The sequence below is a fragment of the Octodon degus genome, unplaced genomic scaffold, assembly GCF_000260255.1.
Source record: "Octodon degus isolate 3935 unplaced genomic scaffold, OctDeg1.0 scaffold00011, whole genome shotgun sequence".
Classification (NCBI taxonomy): domain Eukaryota; kingdom Metazoa; phylum Chordata; class Mammalia; order Rodentia; family Octodontidae; genus Octodon; species Octodon degus.
This window is the reverse complement of record NW_004524587.1, coordinates 15996685-16022095: the sequence shown is the minus strand read 5'-3', so window position 1 is coordinate 16022095 and position 25411 is coordinate 15996685. Positions and strand designations below refer to the sequence as shown.

The 25411-nt window shown below is 44.1% G+C and overlaps 1 protein-coding gene across 1 annotated transcript in view; it reads right to left on the bottom strand.

Annotated features, from left to right (window-relative positions):
- Nucleotides 1-82: 82 nt before the first annotated feature.
- Cmtm4 (CKLF like MARVEL transmembrane domain containing 4) overlaps nt 83-25411 on the bottom strand; it is a 60172-nt gene continuing 34843 nt past the window's right edge. The window contains exons 2-4 of the mRNA XM_004625911.2: nt 11283-11459; nt 4312-4410; nt 83-3556 (exon numbers count right to left, since the gene is read on the bottom strand). Coding sequence (XP_004625968.1) covers nt 3392-3556; nt 4312-4410; nt 11283-11459 — 441 coding nt within the window. The 3' untranslated portion in view covers nt 83-3391. The remainder of the gene's footprint in view (nt 3557-4311; nt 4411-11282; nt 11460-25411) is intronic.

Here is a 25411-nt window from a genome sequence, read left to right as displayed (position 1 = left end):
ACAAAACTGCAAACTTGAGGCAATCAGGAATGTTTACACCTGAGCCTGGAGGCTGTGGCTAGAAGGATCCAGCATAGGCTGCCCACAGGCATGAACCTTCAGGCAAGAGGACAACAATGGTGCCCCAGCACCATGCCCTCAGAGCCCAACTGGTCCTTGCTGGTTTCGCTGTGGCTAGGCTCTACACACACCAGCTCTTCAGCTCACTGGGCTAAGGCAGACATGGCAGTGGAACTGAGCGGGCTACTGTGTTCTTGCTTTTTTTGTTTTTAGACAAGCAATTTGCCTTGGATGGCTGATTACTTTAAATCAAACTTCTCTAATGACATTTTAGTTTAACCATGTTTGCCCTCTCTAGGGGACTAACAGGTGACTAGACTTTCATGATTGCAGTATCTCTGTATGAAAGAGAAAGGATTTTGCCTCCTCCGTGCCTTCAGCAACATGAAGGGAGGGCAAGGTGAGTCAAAGGGAAATACACAGTCAGTCAACCACATCGCTGCCCAAATAAACTCCATGAAGTTGGCAGTGTTTGTGTTCATCAGAACCACCAGAGGTCACACCAAATCCTGAAAAGCTTTAGCCTGCATGTGCACAAACACTCCAGGATGGACACAGAACCTGTGGCTTCCTCAAGCTTTGTTTTAACTTCTGGGAAAGCCAATTCATCCCACAGAACACTGAGAAAACTGAAAAACTAAGCCTCAGCCTTAAAACGCCCTGAATCTAACTGACACTGGTCCACAATGGATTAGCTAAATGCTAAACTACATTTCCTTCAATTTGCAAGAAGGTCATTTTAATCTGGACTGTCTGCCGTTTGCATACAGAGGAGACAGAAGAAAACCATAGGGCCTTACATTCACAGCAGATGACCACCTCCCTTGACAACTTCCTCTGTCTGTGTACTACAATCAGACTGTACAGGGTGCTTCTGGTTCTTGTGGGAGCTAATTAAATAGTATAAGGAAATACATTTACAAAAACCACGGGGAAATCTCATGGCACAAAGGATATTAAATAGTAATAGGAACATAAATAATTCCAAAGAGTACCAGTAAGATGCAAATTAACACCTAAATCTCTCTGGGCAGGAAATGTCATCACGTTTTATCAGCCCTCAATGCTTATGGTCTTGATGGGCCTCAGAACTACTATTTATTTCCACTGACAACGCATCCTCAGGAGGCCAATCAATGGTTTCCTTTCACCGGATAACACGTTGGTTTTAATGAAGTGACTCAGGAAAGCCTGGGCAACAGTCTTGCCTGAATGATATTCTTCTTTCACTCCTATTTCAAAGGTGGCTTTATTGAGTCCAAGTAACCTGACTCCCAGCAGACTTCTGACAAAGCTCAGGGTGGTCCTTCCAAGTGGGCTCCATCTGATGCCAGGCTGGGTCTTTGTGGTCCTGTTTTAAATGGAATTCTGAGAAGGCAATAAGCCCAATTTTAGTTATGTACACACAATCAACAAATGTACAATAGATATGTAAGACTATGAGATAAAACCCAGATGTCTTCAGTTCCCCTCACATCGCCACATAACAGGTTCAAAGTCTGTAAAGCATGATGGTGCTGACTCACGACATACATAGGAGGAAGAAGGCTCTGTCGGCCTCAGGCTCAGCTGTGGCCAGGCCAGGCTACCCTCTGTGGAAAGAGAAGCTACCTCCAGACTAACGGGTCAGTCCATGAGGCAGCCGCACTTACTCATGTGACCTGGCCTACCGCCCAGGAAGGGCTGCAAAAGAACTAGACTGTGCTGGACACTGGGATAGGGAGCCAACTCTTGACCCTGGCCCTCAGACCTGACACAACACCATTCCTGTGGAATACCCAGCCCAGGAGCACTATCTAACCAAAAACCCTCGCCTCCCCATTAAAGCAAGATACTGCTGTTTCCTGAAAACTGCAATGCCATACATGCACACAGGACACCTCGTCACACTGTCCTACCCCCTCCTCTGGGCTTTTTCCTACACAGAACACAGCTAAGACTGTAAGTGGGCCTTAGTACAAGACGTCAAGGTTTTCCAGGCTACTGTAATATCTTCCCACCAGCAATGTACTTTCCTTGATAAGGGCTAAACACAAAATATTAGAGCTACAGTGACATCTGTAAACATTAAAACAGTTCAAAATGTGAAAACCTGACAATTTTTCTATGAAAGATACAATTAGATTTTTAACAACACCCACCACAACAAAAATCTACAGCATTGTAGGGGCTCATTTAACTCATTCATCACAAAAAATAATCTTCACTTGATCAACAATCAATCAAAAACCTAAGTAACTAGGATTTTCCCCAACAACCTCCACCACTGGTCTTCATAGTAATGATGCTCAGGCACCCAAACTGGTAACTGGTACCTTCTGACACATCAGAGGAAGGACATATCCTGGTATAAATTCAAGTATTTTAAAACCCTAGACAGATCTATTCAGAAGCATTTTAAAATTCTTCTCAGGTATCAGAAAATTAGCACACACTGCTAAAACAGAGGTGTGTTTGTGTGTCCTGATTTGTAACACATACACATAAACACACTCCCACGTGTGGTCCAAGAAGACAGCGAACAGGCAAGTGCTTTGGCTGGTGGAATGGATTGTGTTTCTTCTGTGGCTGTTACCTGAGAAGGTAAAATTACAGAAACTCTGCAGTTCAGCCTCAGAGTACTTAGGGTAAGCAGGAAGTGGTCAAACAAGGTGGTCCCCATATTCTTGGAAAAGAACCTGGGACTCAGGAAGGTGATTCATTTGAAGAAGAACCAATGATGTCTCAGCAGGGTAGGAAAAAAGGGTAACCTTCCTGTGCATCAGGGGTCTCATGGAACTGTCACATAGGACACCAGTTTTTCCTGTCCCTGCAATATTCAAGTCTAGCAAAGAAATCCACCAGCATATCCAATGCTAAAACTCTCAGAGTCCCCAAAAGTTTCAGGCCATTCTGGTTGCCTTGATGGCCTGGACATGGAAGACGAGGGAGGCAGGTCCTGGCAGCCAGACTCAACATGCACCCAGAGCACACCACGAGGCTGCCTCTCTGTCCCAGCCCTGCACCTTCATTTCTGGATGCCTACTTTCCCCTTCTTAGCAGCCCTGTGTAACCCAGCATCTTGACTCATCACAAATACACATGGCAGTGTGGCTCATGGGTCAGATAGTTGGCTGCTCCTGTGGCTGTCCAATACTAGAGGACACAGGCCTTTCTAGCCTACTACGGACCCACCAGCAGGGCCACTCTGGACACCTTTTCCCAAAGTGAACTTTTACCAAAGAGGACAAAATTCAGCTGAATCACATGAAAGTCTCATGAGTGGAGGGAAAGAAAATTCGACTGGAAGGATGGGCACAAGGGCTGGAGGAAGGAAGACTCCCGTGGGACCTCATGTGTCCAGGCGCTGGATCTCGGGGCGACTGTCCACATCTCTGGACTCAGTGCGGGCTCGGATGTAGTCGTTGGCGCTCTGCTGGCGGACACTGACTCTCCATTTCTGTACGGCCAAGAATGTGCTCACTGCATAGGCTGCTGTTGCCAGGAAGCCAAATATCTAAAACACACAGGCAGGGTTAGTCTTGGGCACGTCATCTGACCTGGTGGCTGCAGAGACCTGAGCTGCGTGAGCCCCTTCCAGCTGTATCCCCCAGTCCTACGGAGTGTGGAGCTCTGGCTGAGGTTGCAGTCAAGTGCCCCACAGAAACTCCTGCTTGACCCTAAGACAGCCTGGTACTGTATCTGTTTCAGTGTTTTGCATCCATTAAAAAAAAAAAAAAAAAAAAAACCAACAGATCATAAAAGTACCTCTTACTGCACGCACCTTCATGACCTCTCATCCTGGACAAGCAAGTGTAACAGATAAATATGATGCAGAAAGAATATTAAAGCCTTATACATGAACTCTGAATCAAGCCACAGACTGGCATTCCAAACCCACCCCTAACCTGCTGCCTGTCACCCGGGCAATGCCAGGTGAGATGCAATAGGGAGTCAGGGGTTAAATATTTGGTCAGGCTTCCTACACCAACTGAGTGGCACTGGCAGAGCAGCCAGCTCACAAATTTTGAAAGCCTTTTAATCCCCCTCAATTATAAAAAGGATACATGCTCTTTATACATGAAAGCAACAGAAATGCAGCACACAGGGAGTGAACAGCTCCTACTGTCTGTTCATCTCCTCCTCTCCACCTTAGCCCCCATAGTCAGTAAAGAAGGAGCTGAAGATGAAGGGGGCACACAGGAGAGGACAGAGCGCAAGTCATGGAAGGTGCAAAGTCAGCCTGCACCTGAACCATTCAAGGTTGCTTACCATGGCAGCAATCTCGGCTCCGGTTTTGTGGTTTAGAGCAGCCAGTACAATTGAGGCAATAAAGAAAAAGAAAGTGCTGAGTCCAGTGTTGACAAGATCCTAAAGAAAACGATAAATAAAACCAATGGAAAAGAAACATTGTAAAAGCAGCTGAACATTCAAAGACAGACTCACAATGCCCAACTTCCAATGGCTCCGTATCTCAGTCCATGCCACAGGGGCACCGGTCACATAAGGAAGACCAAAAACAACAGCTTATGATGCTACTGGGCAAATCACACTGCAAAATCTGCATTTTAACCTACCACATTGCCAATTCTTGTCTTAAATAGCAACTAAAACATAACGCTGGTAACTGTTTAGAGTTCTTGTGTCTTTTTATTTTATTTTATGTAGTGCTGAGGATCAAATCCAGGGCCTCATGCTGCTAGGTAAGCATTCTAGCGCTGAGCTGCATCTCCAGCCCTCCAGTTCATGAGATGCTCATGCACCTTGGATGAGCAAAGTGTCAGAGTCCCAGTGTACTGACACTGGGGCAGCCAACGCCACACCCTGCCTTTATGTGTGACACTTAAAGCACACTATTTCCATACACTGAGAACAATTTCTGACAGTATTTTAAACCTCTGCATTGTGAAAGCCTGGATGATTTCTTCCTCAATTTCTTGCCAAGTAGCTGAGGCTATGCACCCAGTGTTTCAGAGTCCCAGTTCTTGTCTTGTGGAAGAAACACAGCCCACTGATTAAGAGTCACAGGCCGACTAGGTGAGGAGGGAGGGGCAGAATGGAGACAGGGGCCCCAGCTCGCAGGGCTTACATGACACAATTTTCTGTAAAACCATTTCCTAAGAGATAGCAAAAATTCTGAAAAGCTTCATGTTATACTTAGAAATTCATCTGAAGTACTAGTGCAAAAAAGCTGTAAGTATAAGGATGTTCTTTATGACATTATTTAAAATAGCTAGAAGCAGCCAGCTGTGGTGATGCATACCTGTAATCCGAGCACTCGGGAGGCTGAGGCAGGATCACCACAAGTTCAAGGCCAGCCTGGGGTACACAGTGAGATCAAGCCTAGCTTGAACTATTTAGTGAGAACCTCTCTCTTTCAAAAAAGAAAAAAACAGGGGCTGAGGAGATGGCTCAGTATAATAAGTGCTTGCCTGGCAAACACAAGGGTCTGAGTTCAATCCCCGGTTCTGACAAAAAAAAAAAAAAAAAAAATAATAATAATAATAATAATAATAATAAATAAATAAATAAAAATAAAAAAGCTAGAAGCAAACAAAATACTCAAAAACAGAAGTAAATAAAATGGAATTTCCATAGTGGCAAATAATGTCATTAAAAATAATCAAGTAAGGGCCGGTGAGATAGCTCAGTGGAATGAATGCCTGCGTAGGCAAGTACAAGTGCAGGGACTGGGATTCAATCTCTGGTATGGCTGGCTGCACTGGCCCTGCCCCCGGCGCACTGAGCACACCTGTAATCCCAGGGCTGGGGAGGCTGAAAACAGGAGGATCACTACAGGTCTGAGCTGTGTAGTGAGACCCTGTACCAAATACATAAATCATCATCATCATCATCATCATCATCATCATCATCATCATCATCATCAAGTAGTTTTACATTCAACATAAAGGGAACTTAAATGAAAAAGCATGACTTTTTTTGTATATGGAGGGAGTAGTGAGGCTTGCGATCAGGGCCCCACATGATAGGAAAGCTACACTGAGCTATATCCTATCCTTCGCATGAATTTAATGGCTTCATTTTTCTCCACTCATATAACAACATAAATGCATATATGAAAAGCAATCTAGAGAAAACACAAGGACTTATACTTATGTAAACATACAATTTAATCACAATGAAATTTTAGAACATTTCAACATGTCAAAACAAAAATGAAAACAAAACCCTCACACTCATTAGCAATCATTCTCCTACCACGATTCTAGATAACCACTATTTGCTTCCTGCCTCTGGATTTGCCTAGGTTGGATATTTCATATAAATAGAATTATATGATATGTTGTCTTTTGCTGCTGCTTCTTTCATTTAGTATAATGATTCTATAATCTATTACTACTGAGGCGTGTATCAATATTTTGTTCCTTTTCATTACTGAATAATATTTCACTGTGTAGACACATTATCTTAAGTTACTTTTCTTGCTACTGAGACAAAATACCTACTATCCAAAGTTAAAAGACAAAGTTTTATTTCAGCTTGTAGTCTGTAAAGGTTTCAGTCCATAGTTAGCTGGTTCCGAAGCAGGGCAGCATGTTAGAGGGACAAAGAGAGGAGAAACAGTCCATGGCATGGCAAGCAGAAGGCATGGAACAGCCAATGCAGCAGCAGAAGCAAGCCTGCCTTTGCCTTTTATCCCAAACAGCCTACACACCTTTTGGGTTGTGCCATACACACCCAGGGTGAGCTTCTGTCCTCAGTAAATCCATTCAGCCACACCCAGAATTATGATAATTCTACTCAGTGGACTAACTTAATATTATACACACTAACCCCAGTATCACATGCCCTAGACTCAGCCAGCTCCCAAGCCCCACCTACAAGCACAGGAGGCTTTGAGGGACATCTAGACACAAGGCACAGCACATACACCTTACTTGCCCTTTTATCAGTTGATGGACATGTCCGTGTTGCTACTTTTGGGTTATTATGCTAATACAACTATGAATTCATAGCTTTAGTGCAGGTATATATTTTCATTTCTCCTTCTCTTGGGCTGATACGATGTTTTAAAAATCTGTATCTAGTTTTTCTACCACAGACATTTATTGCTTGTATGAAATAAAAGACTGACAAATGGGACTCTAGAAGTTAGCCAACCTGGGCCACTTGAGTTCCTGGGCTATGAAACAAAATCAAAGCTTGTAGATTCATCTTTCAAATTAGGGGACACATGTAGGTGTGCCCCCAGATATGGGTTTGGGATTTTTTTTAAGTCAAAAATGATGTTTACACTTTTTTTTTTTTTTTTTAATAGTATAGGGTCTACAGGGTCTCACTACACAGATTAGACTCCTAATGATTCTCCTGTTTTCAGCCTCCCAAGTGCTGGGATTACAGGTGTGCACCACCATGCCCAGTCTCAATCGCCATCTCAGCGTGCCCTGGGGACGGGGAAGGCACAGCATGGCCAGGATCGAACCCTGGTCCCTGCGTCTGCCTAAGCAGGCACTTTTAATCTGCTGAGCTATCTGGCCAGCCTGATGTTTACACACATTTTAATGCTTTTGACTTAGCATGTGGTTTATCAGCCACATGCACTCCAGTCTGCTACAGTCCCCCCCAACTCCCTGCAGTCTCACACACCCACTTTATGTCAGGTGTCTGGTTCCTGAAATACACCCCTCCTTAAGCTAGGAATGAAGAGAGGGTCAAGCAACAGGAGCTAAGCAATCACCCAGCCCAGCAGTGCCACACAGGAACACCTGCTTTTGTGTCTCTCCTTCAGTAACTCACCATAAGCACAGTCACAGATCAACAGTCTGGCTGTGCGTGCTAACTAGACACCTACAGGCCATGTAGGGGCCACGGCAGGTCTGATTGATAAGTGTCCAAACAAGTAGGAACAGCAACAACTAAAAATCAAAACTCACCCACTAGCTACTCTTGAGAAATTGTACCACAAGTCCTATGAAGCAACACAATCAGCTGGGACTGATTAGAGGACCACCCTCTCCATCCCCAACTCTCAGGCATTATTTTCTCACCAACTGTGTCATATGCCCAATCCCGTGGTGCTTTGGTTTCTATCTACAAATCTCCCAAAGCCTCAGGCATGTGTAGTGGTGTCATGAGGAGGTGACAGGGTCATGGGGAGGTAACTGGATCACGGGTTAGTGCACTGATGAGTTTGCAGCTGAATGTGATCTCCTTTGGAGGAGGCGAGTCACTGGGGTTGCAGCCTGGGAGGGTCTATCTCCCTCCTCCCTTGATCTCTGTGTCTGCTTCCTGCCTGTCACACCACAAGCCATTTGTCCTCTACAATGCCCCTCGGCCATGCTATTCTGCTTGCCTGCCAGCTGACTATGCCCTGAAATCTCTACAAACTGGGGCCAAAATAAACCTTTTCTCCTCGGAGTTGCAGGTGTCTCAGTGACGAGAGAAGTAACTAAGACACATGGGTCCCAGTGCTCCAGTCCCAGAGAACGGGTCATCCTACAACGTGCCCCACCCTTACATTCTCTATGCCCAGCAAAAGCTTTTCATTTAAGGCCTAACTGACATTTCCTCTGAACCTCTCAGGACTGACCCAGGGGAGGGCCCTACCCTGAAGCATACACAACTTGTACCCTGTGTTCTTTCAGCCCTTGCACAAAACTAGGTCCTGGAAGCACCCAGCCTACAGGACAGCAGCTAGCACCAGCCTGCCCTGTACTTTCTGTTCCCAAGACATGGCACAAAGCAGGTGGTCAATGAATATTTGCTGCACTTATCAGAGATGAGACACCTAGAAATGGCTTGCACCCTGGGCTGCCACTAGAGTGGTGCCTGGCCCCTGTCTCAGCCCTACACTCGTTAGGAAGTTTCCAACTGCTTGGTGCATACTGTACGCTGGTTCAATCTATGTTCAAAATGGCCCCAGAAGCAACAGGAACACTGTAATATTGACCACAGTGGCAGTGACCACTTATTGTGTAGTGGAATCTTGACTGTCAGATTCAGACAGCTTCCAGCGTCTCACTAAATCCTGTGATCTAAAACATCCAAGAGACAAAACTTATCATTTTGTTTTATCTCTATAGATAAGGAGATTGAGTCTCAGAGTGAATGTGGAATGATAAAAATATGTATTTGGCCAAATCACTGGAATTTCCTGAGTATAGGAACAGCTTTGCTTGTTCATAACAATTCCTTTCAACTAGGCCTGAGTACATTAATGAGGTGACTCTTGAGAGGAAAGGTGATTCTAGCCCTAAAGATGTTGGGGAGGTGGCTCAGATTCTCTGGGACATAGGCTCCTGCACTTGGCACCTCGTAAAGACCTTGCCCTGTGCATGTCTTCCACTTGGCTCTTCCTGAGTAGTGTCCTGTATAATAAGCCAGCCACAGTAAGTAAACCATTTTCCTGAGCCCTGTGAGCTCTTTTGAGGAATTATGGAACCTAAAGAGGGAGCTGTGGAAACCTCAATCTCTTTTTTTTTTAATGTTTTTTTTTTTTTTTTTAATTTATGTATTTATTTATTTTGTGTGTGTGTGGCCAGCTCAGCCCACCAGGGGGTGGGGCTGGCTGGCATATGGTGCTGGGGGATTGAACTGCGGTCCCTGCGCTTTGCTGAGCTTGTTCTAAGTCGGTGCTTTAGACCACTGAGCCATCTCACCAGCCCCAACCTCAATCTCTTGATTGGCTACTGTTCTAATTCTTGATCCAGGTGATAGCTATGCCATCTTTATAATTCTTCATTACACCATGTATCTATTTCCACCATTTTTAAGTTTGACAATAAAAGATTGCAGAACAAGAATTAGGAGGTGAGGAACTTAGTAAGTAGTTGGATGCAGGCCTCTTTCTGAGGGAAGTGCAGCTGGCCAGGCTTTGGGCTCTGGTGCCAGCTGAGGAAAGTGGGGGCCACTATGGGGGTGTTAGACATGTCCTGGACACAGCAATGAGAGGAAGGGCATGGAAGGAGAGAGGAATGGGCAGAGGAGGCGGCCTGTGGCACTAAGGTAAATAAACACATGGAACACATCAGTGTGTGAGCTTCAAGCATACAGAAGAAAACAATCACAGAACAAATCCATACATTCATCAGTGCTCCCCAGAAAACAACCTGACATTAAAAGGCTCTCTCTAATTACATCAAATTGTTTGTAGAAAATAAACTTTGCAACATTTTGTCAACAGGTACAAAATACAGACAAGAGGGTAATTTCTAGTTTCCTACTACATGGCAAGAGTTAATAATAATACCATTAATTATTAATGGTAGTTAATAATGAAGTATTTTATATTCCAAGATAACTAGAAGGGCTTATGTAGCCTGCTCGGGGTGATGCACACACCTAAGAGCCGCTCTGTACTTTCAGGTCTGTCTGACTCGATGCCTCTGGTCTCAGTCTTGCTATCAGCCACTTCTCTGTCAAATCAGTCCTACTGCTGGGCTCCATTTGCTCTTAAGCCAAGCCCCTTCTCAACAAGCACTTACTTGGGGGTGTCAGAACCATTGCAACTGGGACCCTGGCGAACAACACAACCGCCTTGTCCTCCCTTGCGCATGTCAGCTGGGGAGGTTCGTGAGGCCTATGTAGGTACCCATCCACTATACTATCAACTGAAGTCACAGCTTTTAAAAGTTTCTTTCAGATAATAAAAACTTTATCCAAAAAATAATGGAAGCATTAAAACTATTCACAAAAACTTAGATAAAATACTTGCAGTTATCTTGAGGTTTTAAACTTTTTATGTTAAGACAAATTAACTTTTCTAGATCAGTAATTCTTTGTTTTTCTCCCCACAAAAGTTTTGCAACCAGTAAGACAACACAGGGAGCATTCTGTCAAGAAGACCCCCTCTCCCAGGTGCCTTCAGTCAATAATGTTCTTATAGGCTTTTCAACTTATTGGTATTTTCAATTCTTCCAGAATCAGTATTTTTGCAAGTGGTTTCATATCTAGACTGGATAATATATAATGTATTAGTTCTATTTTCTTTCACATATTCTGCTAATACCAACACACTAATCTTCTCAGATGATCAAAATCTGGGAAGCAATCTTCAAAAGGGCCAAGAGAATTTTGCTATGATACGTATATCGTTAGTTAAGATTCAAAGTACTCTGTAGTTTTACCCAACCCGATAAATACATTTAAAACCTCATGGTTGAGTTGTAAGAAAATATTTGTCAAAATAAAGAAAAAACAAACACGATGTGGAGAGATTCCAATTTCTCCTACAGCCAAGCAGCACACAGCCCTTTCACAACCAAGTGCTGACTTGTACTCACTGTTAGATTCCAGTTGATCTGGGGAATCCGCATGTGCAGGTTGAGGCTGAACAGGATCAGCAAGACTCCAGTCACCACAAATGCACTGCAGCTTACAAACTCAAAGAAGTAGAGACCTTCGCACGGGAAGCAATTCATGATGGTCTCGATGCAGATGAACGCAATCAGGGCCAGAATCTAGGAAGAAAATTGAAAACACATGTATGTGTATATTTAGTACACATCTGTGGACACATATCCCTGCCATGCTGAAAAGTGAACAGCAATGTGCCGCTGCCCAATTGTCCTCTGGGAATAGGGGCATAACTGTTAGAAATAAGACCTATTTCAACTCATGGGCGGTAACAGGTAAGGGGCCTGAACGAAAGGACCACATTCCCTATGTCAACCGTGAACATTGGTGTGGAGTGGCCCCGTGCCAGCTGCTACTCTTGGACAGGAGGAAGCTGGAGGAACACCTCTGTGGGATTTTAGCCTCTCTGCCCCCATCATTTCCTATATTTCTTACGCCTGTTTTTGCATTATGGTTTTTATCCCAACTATGACAAACACTGAGAAGGCACAATCTTATGCCACCTACAACCTGGACAGTTCATCCTAGAGTCATACAGCCCAACCAGGACTCCAGTGGCTTTCAGAAGGTAACTGGTACAATCCTGTCTTTCCTGACTTAGAAGTCCCTGAAAAGAGGCCTGCATAATTAACTTGAATGCTTGGGAAAGTTTATCACTGGACTTCATCTAAAGGAGATGGACTGGTAGTTTATAAAATAACATTTAAAAATCCATCAACAATAGACTTAGTCTTTCTCCAGTACCTAAGTAACATTCTAAGCAATATGTCCCAAGAGTCTGGAAATCATAACGGCAAACAGATTATCAGTGGAAATTACCAAGTGAACTTTAAAAGGACGAGTTCAGAAGAAGGAAGTGGTGTGAGGCTGAATTAATGGCCCGGTCTTCAAGGGAGGGTCAGGTAGTCTCACGCACTCACAGCCAGATCAGCCCTGGTGCTCCTTGGTCGTGGCTCTGTTCCCAAGTATCTCATAACCACCCTGTCTGCATCAGACCTGTGCTGTCATCTCCAGGCTGGCCTCCACCTCGTAAGGCCAGGGAAGGACACACAGGCAGCTCTGTGCTCCTCCCAGGCCGCAGCACAGCACCTCACGGAGCTGGTAAGAAATGGAGCAGCTCTGCCTCCCTCTTCTCCCTGCAGTCAGAATCTGCGTTCTGACAAGATCCTTCCATGATTAACACTGGAGAGGCAGCCAACACACAGGCCATTGTGGGCTTCTCTCCCAGGATAAAGCATGTATCTCTCTGCACCCTGAGTGTCTGGGGACAGGGCGGGCCACCCCCTCTATTCCTAAGGCACCAAGAACAATAACTTGCACAAGCTGGCCAATGGGGGCCAAGGAGCCACAAAAGCCCCACACCTATCACTCTCGGCAGACAAGTCAGGGTACCTGAAAGGAAGGGTGGTCCTGACTTTCCTACTGTAGTACTTTCCTATTAAGTCAATTCCATTGAAAGTATGGGTCTTGGTTAAAGGATACAAAATGTGAGTTAGGAAGAATTAGTTCAGGAAATCAATTGTGCCATGTGATAATTACAGTTTCTATTATATTTTGAAAATGGCTAAAAAAAAAAAAATAGCTTACATTTCCTCACTAGAAAAAATTAAGCATGGGCCAGCCAGATAGCTCAGCGGATTAAAGCGCCTGCCTAAGCGCCGAGACGGCAACTGAAACTGGGGGTGATGACGTGCTCCTGCAATCCCAGTGCTTGGGAGGCCAAAAACAGGAAGATCACTACAAGTCCCAGCTGTGTAGCAAGACCCTGTAGGCCCTGTACTAAATACATTTTTTTAAAAAAGAAGAAAGAAAAATAAAAAAACGAAGTATGATAATGTGTATGCTCAGCAGCTTGGCTGCGCCATTCACAACATACACATGCGTATTTCAAAACAGAAGTTGTACATAAAAAATACAATTTTTATTTGTCCGCTAGAAAATAAGATATATCTCTCTTAGGTACACATTTTATGCTTTTGCTAGCAACTTGCCTTATAAGTCTCTGCAGAACCACACTTCTCCATCTGAATTACATGCCTAACTCACAATCAATTCACAAAAGAAACAGTTCATATAAGGGAAACTTCTAAACTTTTTTTTTCCCTTTCACCCCTGTAATCGGATCTACTAATCCTGGGCTAGAAATAACACACAGCACTGATGAGTTACAAATGTTTCTGGTATGCTAACTTCAACCATATTTGTGTGGGAAGGTAACACCTACATTCTTAAATATTAAAGTAAAAATGGCCTCAAGAATATGCAAATCTGATAGGCTATTCATTACAAAGTGAACGAAACAGAGAAAACTCCCTGCTTTCTAGCTCAGAGTTCTATGTGTAGGTTTAAAAAATTAAACTAAAAATAAGGTTAGTAACTAGAACAAAGGAGAAAAATTACAAGCAAAGACGGCAGATAAAGCATAATGGAGCCAGGATGTAAAGGCTGGACTTCGGGCCCTGAAAGGCTCAGCTGAGGCAGAGCTGCAGGGAGCAGGGAGGTTGCCTGGAGGAGGGGGCTGTGAGGCAGGAGCAGCAGCAAGGCCCTGGGTTGGGTGGGGCAGGAAAAACCAGGGAAGATGCTAGAAAAAGCTGTGTGCTCAGAGCCTGAGGTGCAGGCAGCTGCAAAGGTGCAGCAGGCTATGGCTCTGTCCATGAGGGAAGCACTAGAGACACATGATCTGATTTAGATTTTCAAAGGGCCATCAGCTACTGCAGGAAAGGAGACATCAGGGAGGCCTCAGGAGTAGGCTGGAGAACTCTCTAATGCTATTTAGAGAGAAGGATGGTGTGGATCAGGGTGGTGACAGCGCAGATGGTGAGAGGTGTTGAAGGCAAAATCCACAGAATTTGTTGGCAGACGATGGATGTCAAAGGTAGAGGGAGGCAAGCATGATTCTCAGGCTTCTACCTGAGTAAACGGAAGCACAGCACTGTGCTGCCACACTGGTGGGCGGAAGCTGATAGGGAAAGAGGTTATAGACCGGGATCAGGAGATCATGTGGGCCACCCTAAGGCTGAAATGGCTATGAGCTTCACATGAGGTTGGTGGTTAGACAAGTGCCTCTTGAGCTCCGAGGGTGGGATAGAAATGTAGTAGGAGTCATGAGATAGGATAGGACACACCTAGGGTTGTACAGACAGAAAGTGGAGAGTTAAGGGCTAATCTTGGAGCACTGCATCATGTCTAGGAGAGAAAGAACCAGACACCTGAAACTGAAATTTCAGTTTGCCAGCTACCAACTAGGTATGGGAATCAGTCTCTGAGAGGGTCCCAATCATCCATCCTTCTAGGGGACTCTTATCCTTGTGACACAGTGAATATGGCTGATCTGTTAGTGTGCAGAAATAGCATCACAGGCTAAGACAGAAAAGCCACTGTGGTTTCCACCTTGCTCTCTGTCTCTAGGATCACTGGCTCTGGGAGAAATGACACACACCAGTCCTAGGGAGAGGCCCAGCTGCCAAGAAAGAAAAGCTTACTACCAATAAATACAAATGAGCCACCTTGGAAGTGGGTCCTCCGCCCGGCCTGGGTGAGCCTGAGAGGACACAGCCCCAGGCAACAGCCTGACTGGAGCCGTGTGAGAACCAGAGCAAAGTCACTCTAGGATTCCAGACCCCAGAAACTGAAGCTTGTTGTTTCCAGCCACGAAGTTTTGGGGTAATTAGTTATGCAGCAGTAGAGAATACAGCAGAGGGGGACTTCACTTATATTATAGTTGTGAACATTAGTAACAAGTAGCTATTGCTAACTGATCACCCACGAAGCAAACGCCACACAGACATTTGTCATTCCTTACCAGACACAAGCCTGTGAGGCAGACATCAGCTCCATCTTACAAACAGGAGAACAGAGGCCCTGTGATGTAGACACGAAGCAGGAGGCTGTGCCAGGATTCTGATCCTCAGCTGCTCTAGTCTTTACTGCCCCACCAGACTGCTTCCCTACTGGTTCCTAATCCAGAAAATAACATTTTCACGTGCTGCAAATGGTAATCATGCTAAAAATAAAATATAAAAATATACAAAAAGGTGTCTATAAATAACTTGTATACAAAACAAGTTATGCCTATACATGTACATATAGTTTTTAAACCATAAAACTGTTTAAAGCATCTCATTTTCTCTTTTTCTTCTAAATAGCACCCATCTGCATTTCCACATAAATAGAACCATATATGTTCTTTTTAATGATTATATAGTGTTTGCATGTAAAGAGATATAAATATGCATACCTACACACATACCACAGTTTAATCAACTCCTCTGATAGGTATTCAGATGGTTTCCAATATTCTGTCACTACAAGCATGACATCTGGCAGAGCAAAACTGCCAACACATCTCCGACACAGTGAAATCTATTAATCACTGCTGAACTAAACTATCAAACAATTACAAAAAAGACTCAGCCAGAGTTATACTGGTAGGCAACCGCTTCAAGACAATCAAAGAATTAAATAATTCAATTTATAGCAACTTTGCAGCAGGGGAAAACTGCACAGAAAAGTTCCAGGCGTAAACAAGGCCAAGCCATGGTATGCACTAATCAGGCCACAGATGCCCTTGCAGAGCCCTTTCCAAGAAGTATCTACCAGTTAATCCAGAGTATTTTCATAGTAGATAAGTAAATTGATATTGTGAAGTTGCCACACAAAACTTCCAACACTCTAAAACAGCCTGAAGAAACAAGTATTCTGGTGACAAGTTCCTATACATATTCAACAATAAGTCAATGTACATTGTAGAACTTTTCCTCCCCACAGTTCTGGGAACTGAACTCTACCACTAAGCTATATCTATATCAATGTCTGTCTGTCTATCTATCTACAGCCCCTTAGAAGAGAATACTGACTATTCTTATGTAATATACCTAACAGGTTGATTTTGGATACTTTTTCAAAATGGCTGATCATTTTGAAATTCAAATACAAAAAATAAATAAATAAAACAAAATTTAGGGGCTAGGGGGATAGCTCAGTAGAATAAGTGCTTGCTGGCAAGCACAAGAGCCTGAGTTCAATCCCTGGTTCTGCCAAAAGAAAGAAAGAAAGAAAGAGAGAGAGAGAGAGAGAGAGAGAGAGAGAGAGAGAGAGAGAGAGAGAGGAAATTCAATACAATATAAAGGATTTATCTTAGGAGAGGCCAAAGCAAAAGAAAATGCTTTTTAAATTCAGAATTCAGTGTGTTTCTTAGTCTAAATATTCACTACTATATTTAGCCTTCTGTTTTAATTGTACATCCTTTTCCTTAGAGTTTCACGTCTGTGTGTTTAGTTGCACTGTTGAGACTGCCTCAGTGTCCTCCATCAATTAAAAATGTTTACCTTTCATAGTCATTTTGACCTTGGGGAAGAGGTCCAAGTCCCACAATGCCTGAGCCAATGAGCAAGGCAGATGAGGACCCTGTATTATTTTATGAGCCTGCTCTTTCATTAGGTGGCACTTGGCAGTGGCATTCACTTATAAAAGAGGATTTATAGATTGCTTCAGAAAGTGGCAAGAATGATGGGATAAGTATGCTTAAGTAAGGGGAAATATTTTGAGGTGGATTAATGGGGATGAGTCTTCACTGTAATAAAATTTTAAACATATTTTTATCAGTCCTTGAGACCTATAATTGATGTGTGTATGCTTATTCATGCATATAAAATATGAATATAATATAAACAAATATATAACCATGAATATATGTAAATATATCACATATATATGTAAGTTTAGGAAAATTTTACAATAAAAATACTAATAATGAATCTCTTCTATAGAAATATAGGTCGAATTTTTTAGTCTGCTTTTATTTTCCAAAATGTCTATGGTGAGTATATAATTTAATTTAAAAAAATTGTATGTTCCATGTGGGAACACTTTTTAAACATGCCGAGGTTTATTAAGCTTATATCTAGTTTATTATGACTGATGTCTTAGAAGCAATCTTTGCTTTGAAGCTATTCATGAATATTTTAAATGAAACTTAAAACTTTAATGGAAAATGAAAGCCACTCTACAGGTCTATGTTGACTCCATCTCTTTATCAGAAGAGGTCATCATCTCCTCGATCACATGCAAACCTGGCCACCACTGAGTGTGCTGAGTGTGGTGGCACATGTCTGTAATGTCAGACCTCGAAATGCTGATGTAGGACTGCTGTGAGTTTGGGGCCAGCGTGGGCTACACAGTGGGACCCTGCCTCAAAAAAGCTAAATAATTTTTATACTGAATTACATGAGAAGCCCAAAGATGACTACCTACTGGAAAGATCTACAGTGACACGAAACTGGAGGCTCCTTTGTGATGTTAGCAGGTAGGCCTCACAGCACGCCACAAGAGCCAAGTCACCGCTAAATGAGCCACACTCCCACATAGGCTTATGTGGTACCAGAGGCCTTCTACTGGTGTCTAGGATTACGTTTCATAGCAGCACTGCAAGCAGTTGAGAAACAATCCAATGAAAACCAAAACTGTCAAGTGAGCCCAATCTGTCACGAAGGATGCCGGAACAGTTAGTGCTGATCCTCAGTATCTGTGGCTTTCTACTTTCCAGCACATGGCATGACTCTGCCCACCCCCTCTGAAGTTGTGTGGGCCCAAGAGACTACTTTCGGCCAATGCACTGCCAAGCATGCCACCTTCAGAAGACTTGATGCCAGCGTGAGATTTTCCTGAGGTCTTCCCTCTACCTCCGCCTTGCTTCCAGCAAACTTAATAGTTGTTCCACCAGCCTGATCTCAGAGCGCACACACATGGGACAACCCTGGTTGGTTCCACTGCAGCATGGTTCATTTCACCCTGACTGATACAGGGATGGGACTCTGTCATCTCTTTTGGAATAAGAATACAGTGGTACCTCAGCTCACAAACTTAATTCTTTCTATGATTCTGGTCACAAATCAAGTCGGTCATGTACCAAATCAAATTTTCCCATAAGACCAATATCAATCCTAACCACTGAATTGGATTCAGTTTGTGACCAAACTGGTTTGCAACCAAAATCATGGAAAGAATTAAGTTCATGAACAGTACTACTATGTCTTTACTGGACTGGAGATATTTTTGGTCCCCATAATATCTCAAGGAAATGTTAGTCCCCATATTGGAAGCCAGACACTATATCTTATACAGTTACTGAGGTGTGTATACACATCTGCCTTTAAATGTTGAAAGTCTATTTTTTTTTAAAGTAATGTTTCGGTATTATCCTTTTCTTTGGCTAAAATTAGCTAAGCATCTATTATGTGGGAGAGATATTCTAACTTGAAGGATACAGAAATAAATTCTACAAGGAAAAATATGTCCTTTTTTCATGGCCTTTATTCTTTTTCTAATATGTGTGTGTGTGTGTGTGTGTGTGTGTGTGTGTGTGTGTGTGTGTGTAAACTTGATACGTTACTCCAAACTTTTGGATGAACCAAGCAGAGCATTTCCCAGTTTAATCATTACTTGGAACCTGTGTCCTACGGACTCCACAGGCATGAATGGTCTGGTTTGTCCTCAACAACCTCCTCCTCCCCAAACCAGGAATCAGACACCAACTCAGGCCAAGTTCACACCTTCTATGATACCAAGCAGGCCAAAGCCCAGCTGCATATGTAGGTGGACAGGACCCAGCTCCACACCCACACTCATCTGCTCCTGTCCTCGGGAGCATGGCTTCTCTCTGATCTTCCAATCAGGTACACATCAGGATCACAATGGAGATGGACTGAGTGCAAGGCAAGGGGTGAGGTCTGATAACTTTCTCTGTGTCACTGACCAGTCTGTCACCTGGAAACTAGGGATGCTTGGGTCCCAGGAACAAACCAGCCCACATGCTCCATCGTAGACCAGCTAGCACCAAGTATGTTAGTCAAATTACTAGCCAGGTGCCTGGGGTTTGGTGCCCTGAAAGGACTGAGACAAAAGTGTTACTGAGTACAAAAGAGAACACCACTGAACTGGGGCAGCAGCAAAGGCTTCAGGTGGTTTTTCGGACCACAGTGGACTCCAGCAGTCCTGGAAGAAAAGCAGAAAAGCGTAAGGCAATGCCTGGCTTTTAACTCTTTGGGTAGGGACAAGGGGGATGGTGCTGGGACAGAACCAGTCCCTCATCAAAGTGCCTATGGTTTTATGTTTAGCGATTCCTGAATTTTTCTGACCAGAGAGCAGAGCACCTTTTACCTCCTGAACTAATGTTCTAGGAAAAGTGGTTTGCAAACCATCGCTCTGGTTTATATGCTGGTGGTGTGATCTGAAGCTACTGATGCAGTCAGACTCTTTCAGTTATGGAGCAGCCCTAAATTCCCGTGTGGCCATGCCCAAGGCAGCCATCTAGCTCTGAATTTTCTTTGTGCTAATCCCCATGTTATTTCCACCTTAATTTCATCCCTGTTATTAATGTACTCATAGCATATCAGCATTATACCAGTTCTGAAAAACCACACAGGCCTGTCTACCTTCACTTGATACATGGATTATGCTACTTGAGCACAGCATCTCTCCCCAGCACACTGAGGGAAACCAGTTGAGGAACCCCGAAGTCATGTGCTAGTCAAAATTCACCTTGGTCAGGTTATACACAATTTACAGAGTAAAAACCCAGAGGCTGACTGACCTAGGAGGGTAGCAGCAACGCAAGGCCCTGCTCACTGAGCGGAAAGCACATGTGTAACAGAGGCACCTGCACTGCCCTCCTAGTCAGGCAAAGCTCTCGTCAGCTCTAACACATTCACAATTAGAGGTCTCTTTTCCCACAGAAACTGAAAACATTGGAAAAGCCAGGTGCAGCTTGCGTTCAGCTGCAAGACCCAGTAGGGGAGCTTCTGCTGGAAGAATTCAGGATGCGAAGGACAGGAAGGCACTGGCTGGGCCAGGTGGTAACTCCTCTGTAGAAAGCAGCTGGTGCCTCAGCACCCACACCGGACATTAAGATGGGATCCGGCAGCCAGATGACAGAAGGCTTTTCCCATCCCTTTTCTAATCAGTGTCCATGAGCATCTGCTACGTGACAGATGCCCGAAAACCTAAGCTCCCAGGCCAAAGACGATGCTACATAGTTTTCCAAGAGGCTCAGTCACCTTGGGACAACAATGCTCCCATCTGGGGAGCATCCATAACACAAAGCATCTAGGGCATCATCAGGCTCTATGACCACAAACATGACCTCTGATCCTCACACCTGTCCAGGAAGTGCATGCCACCGCCATTGTGTGGCTCAGGTTTGTTCAAGGCCCCAAGACTAGCTCTTCCCGTAACTCAATCTCCTCCATGAGATGCTTAGTCTACAACTCAGCTGGTATCTCTTTCCCAACTTTTTTTTTTCCCCCTGTGGTACTGGGGATCAAACCCAGGGCCTTGTACATGCAAGGCAAGAGTCAGTTCTACCACAAAGCAACATTCCCAGCCCTCTACATCTTTGACCATAGGAAAAATCAACAATGTATAATTTCTCTCCACAGAACAAAGCATAGGAGATGGGCTGGAGGAGGGAGGGAGACAGTGCCGTGAGGGTGTCTGACAAGCACACAACAAGCTACTCATCTTAAGGGATCCCACTCTAGGAACATCTCACCCTGTTCTAAGGAAAATAATCTGGGAGACAATCCCCTGAGCTGGGCAGATTTATGATATAATATCTTTCTCTCCCTTGAGACAACAGAACAATGAGCAAATACTTATTGGTTCTAAAACAAAGGAGCTAATTGTAGGTGTAAATTATTTAACTTGCCATTGATGTCTCTGCACATGGTCTTTAGTTTTATTGCTTCTCTTCAGCTAAATAAACAGTGCCTACACTAGAGATTTAAAGAATTGCAAAGGAGTAAAGGAAAACCACCTGCTCTGGAAAGGCAAGAAGGTTCTCCGGAGCTAAACCGTCCCAACCTCTACCAGCAGGGAAGACTAATTAATCAGCAGTAATTAGCACAGCAAAGGAGCCAAGAAACAGAAGCAAATAAGGTCTTGTTGTTAAGAAGGATGAAGACCACCAGGCAAGGTGGCACACATCTGTTATCTTGGTACTGGGAAGGCTGAGGTAGGAGAATCACACATTTCAGCCTAGCATGGGGACCTAGCAACTTAGCAAGACATTGTCAAAAAAATTAAAAGGGCTGAAGCTTTAACTGTGTAAAGATCCTGGTCCAATCTCCAGTTCTGGAAGAGGGTGGACGAGGGGTAGGAGAGGAATAAAGAAAAGAAGGAAAAAAAGGAAGAAAAAAGAGGAAGAGGAAGAAGAGAGAAGGGGAAGAAAAGGAGAACAAGAGAACAAAAGCAAGAGGAAAAGGAGAAGAGGAAGAGAAAGGTGAGCCCAGCAGTGGTGGTGCACACCTGTAATCCTTGGGAGGCTGAGAGAGGAGGCACCTGGGCTGACATAGAAGGAACACCATAAGTTCAAGGCAAGCCTGAGCACTATAGGGAGTTCAAGGCCAGCCTGAACTGCGTAGTGAGACCCTGACTCAAAAAAAGAGAGGGTAAGACAAAGACAGAGATGGAGACAGGGGAAGAGGGAAAGGGAGGAAAATGGGGAGGGAGGGGGAGGGAGAGAGTGTGTGAGAGAGATGGCAGAAGAGGAAGAGATGGAGAAAAAGGGAAGAATAGGAGGAAGGAAGGCAGGAGGAAAAAACAAAGAGGAAAGGAGGGATAGATAAACAGGGCCAAAAGAGAGACGCTAAGGGCTAGGGTGACGTGGGAGGGAGGGGATCTTAGCTTGTGATTAAGCAACTATGAGTGGTCACTGCCCAGTGTTGGGGCAGTGACAAGGGATAGCAGCCTCCCTCATCCTCTCAATTGGGCTGACTATGCCATGCACGACCTGCCAATGGTACAAAACAGCCTTAAGCAATAGTGATTTACTACAAGACCTTGGTGACTTTTCTTTGCTCTTTTTTGACAGTAAGATTACTGAACCAATTTGGCTATATTCTACATTTGTTAGGGTACATATTAAAAAGTTAACTGCCATAAACAGAATCTTTAATTTTCTTTAAATCAGTGACAAATGGGGCCAGGGAGATAGCTCAGTGGAATGAGCGCTTCCCTGGCAAGCGCAAGGGCCTGAGTTCAATCCCAGGTTCTGCAAAAATTAAAGAGAATCAGTGACAAAGTTTATTTGAAAAAAGTAGAAGTGAAGAGTAAGCAGGAAACTGGCTTAACAAGCTTGCGCCCAGTAAAAGGACAAAAAGCAGTAAGAAGACATCCTGGAAAAAGCAGGGCAGGCTACCGCGAAGAAGTCACAATGGCCCTAAAAATTATTTGAACTTTGTTTTCATGTATGCTGATCAAGTGTGAGACACAATGACAGATTTTATACTTCACTAAAAAAAGTACCAACAAAGCTGCAAGCCACCTGAAGAATCCCACAGAGCTGAGCACAAAGATGCTCCACAAACCAACCACTGGCCCCTGGAGTTCCCATCAGGCATCCTTCAACCTGGCAATGAGTCATTTCTTGTGGGCCTCACTCATCTCACTAGATCGGCAGCCCCCGGAGCTCCAGCCCCAGACCGAGAGCTGAAGCACTGCCATGGCATCTGATGAAGACTACGAAGGCGAGCATAAACGGGCAGCATCCACCAGCTCCTGACCAAAATGCCATACTGGCATCCTCGTCGCAGCCCCACCACCACATGCTTCGGGACCATGCACACTGTCCTGCAGGATGATGTACCTATGACAAGCGGAATGTTTCCCAGTTCCAGAACCAAAACTACACTCCACAAGAAATACAGATGAGTCAACAAATTCACTTTATTATATTCACCACACTGAGGATTTATTAAACCCAGCTCTGTGCCCCAAGCTGCCTATTCCTGTATTCACTGGGGCAATCTACCTGTGCTGCTTCAATAGCTTCTTTTGAAGCAGAACATCACAGATAGAGACTTGGTTTGTCACATATCAGTATATTGTTTCCTAAACTACTATCCTAGAAAGGCCAAAGGTTCTTTGTGATTCATGGGCCTCTCTCATATTTATATAACAGAGAAGAATGAGTATCAAGCAGGGCATGGTAGCACATGCCTATAATCCCAGCACCTAGGAGGACTGTTGGGAGTTTAAGACCAGTGTGGGCAATAAAGTGAGCTCAAGGCCAGCCTGAACTGCACAGCAAGACTAAAAAAAAAAAAAAAAGAATATCAAGGGGCTGGAAATACAGCTCAGTGGTTCAGGCACACCAGCAGGGCTGCAAGGTATGCACCCCAGAGAACAGCCACACTCCAAGCTAAGCTGCCTCACCCCTGAAGGCTTTGTTTACATGAGTACTGGAGGGTGCAAGCTGTTAACACCCCAGAAAGTCCTCACTTGGGTTGTTCTGAGCCTGGCCCTGGTCACACAGGCCTTTCCAGCTAGGTTCTACTGGGCAAATAATTCTGTTATTTTGGAATCTTGAAGCCATATATAAAGAGCTGAGCTGTAGAATTTGCTGTCAATTTTTTTTTTTTTTTTGGTAAGACTCTCACTTTTGTAACATACATTTTTATACTTAAAAGCCTAAGTGAGCTCTAATGCACACATTAAACCCACAAGTACTTGTTAACAGCAGTTGGCCAAAGAATATCATAGTCACAGGCAAATTACAATACATTACTTTTTGGATATTCAACAACGCAGAGCACATGAACAGTGTCATCCAATGAAGTGCAAAACATTCTCTTGTTTTCAAAAGAAAATCCAGAGAAATCTTATGTGGTTTGATGATATAACTGCACATGATTTCAGAAAACCACAGGACGGTCAGCATCTTTCTTGCCACAGAATTTTACTGCAAAAGCTACCCTGCCCAACAAGCTTCATTTTCAGACCGTTTAGATTAGTAATGGAGGAAAAACAATGCACATGCAGAGGACACAGGAAACAAACAGCCTTCAAGCCATACACATCTGAAGATGTTTAACAACACTGCTGGCTTCAGGATTTCTTTCCACCCTCCCTTTCCCTCATGATCTTAGCTTCATGGATGAGGCTGAAACCTCCAAGGCAGCATTCATATTCCCACATCACACAAAAGTAAAGCCTCTCCCCTTTCTGTCTTTTTTCCTATTTTAATTCTCAGGGATCTCTTCACCCCACCATCTCTAATAAACACCCTTCAGCAAATGGAAATGTGACACTGCTTTTCTTCCTGAATGAGAGAAAAGCTAATAGGCTGTGGCAATTTTCTACCAAAACTCAGTTTAGGTCAAGAAAATGAACTGTACATCCAGGCAGGAACCCAGGAAAGCTCTCTCACTGGGACTCCCAGCCACAAACCCTCTGCACCAGTCACACTGAGGGAGGTTCCAGCCTGGCTCCTGTGGGAAGCAAAAGCAAGGAACTAAGCATTGGCAGGCAGGGAGCAGGGGAGGCTCAAGTGCCTAAGCCATGATCCTGGGGGTTTGATTACTCCAGACTGGGGGACTGTTACACATGGTGTTTGTAACTGGTGTCCCCAGCTCAAGGCAGTGGCCCCAAGAAAGTGTGGGTCTGAGGTCCTCTTTTAGAAAGCCAACTTCTGAGCTGGCAAGATAGCTCAGTGGACTTAAGTGCCTGCTTAGGCAGATACAGGGACCGGCCTTCAATCCCCAGCGTGCCATGCCAGCCCTGCCCCTGGAGTGCTCTGAAACTGGGCGTGGTGGCACACGCCTATAATCCCAGCATGTGGGAGGCTGAAAACAGAAGAATCACTATGAGTCCAATCTGTGCAGTGAGACCCTGTACTAAATACATTTTCACCAAAAAAGCCAACTTCAGCTGAGGCTTTGCACTGAGTCAAATACTGTGTTTGGATGGATGATGCCATCGGCATTCATTCTTTTTGTTGGTTTTGTTTTTTGAGATAGTCTCACTAGTTGGCTTCAAACTTGCGAACCTCCTGCCTCAGCCGCCCAAGTAGCTGGGATTTCATTCTGTGAGGAATAGGACTGGTTAGTTGGTCTTTTTTGATTTTAGTTTGTTTTCTTATAAGTGGGAGAGGTGGTTTGGGGCAGTGTTAAGGATTGAACCCAAAACCTGCTATGTGCTAGGTAAGCACTCTATACCTGAGCTATACTCTCAGTAAATCACCCACCTTTTTTTTTTTGTCTTTTTGAGACAGGGTCTCACT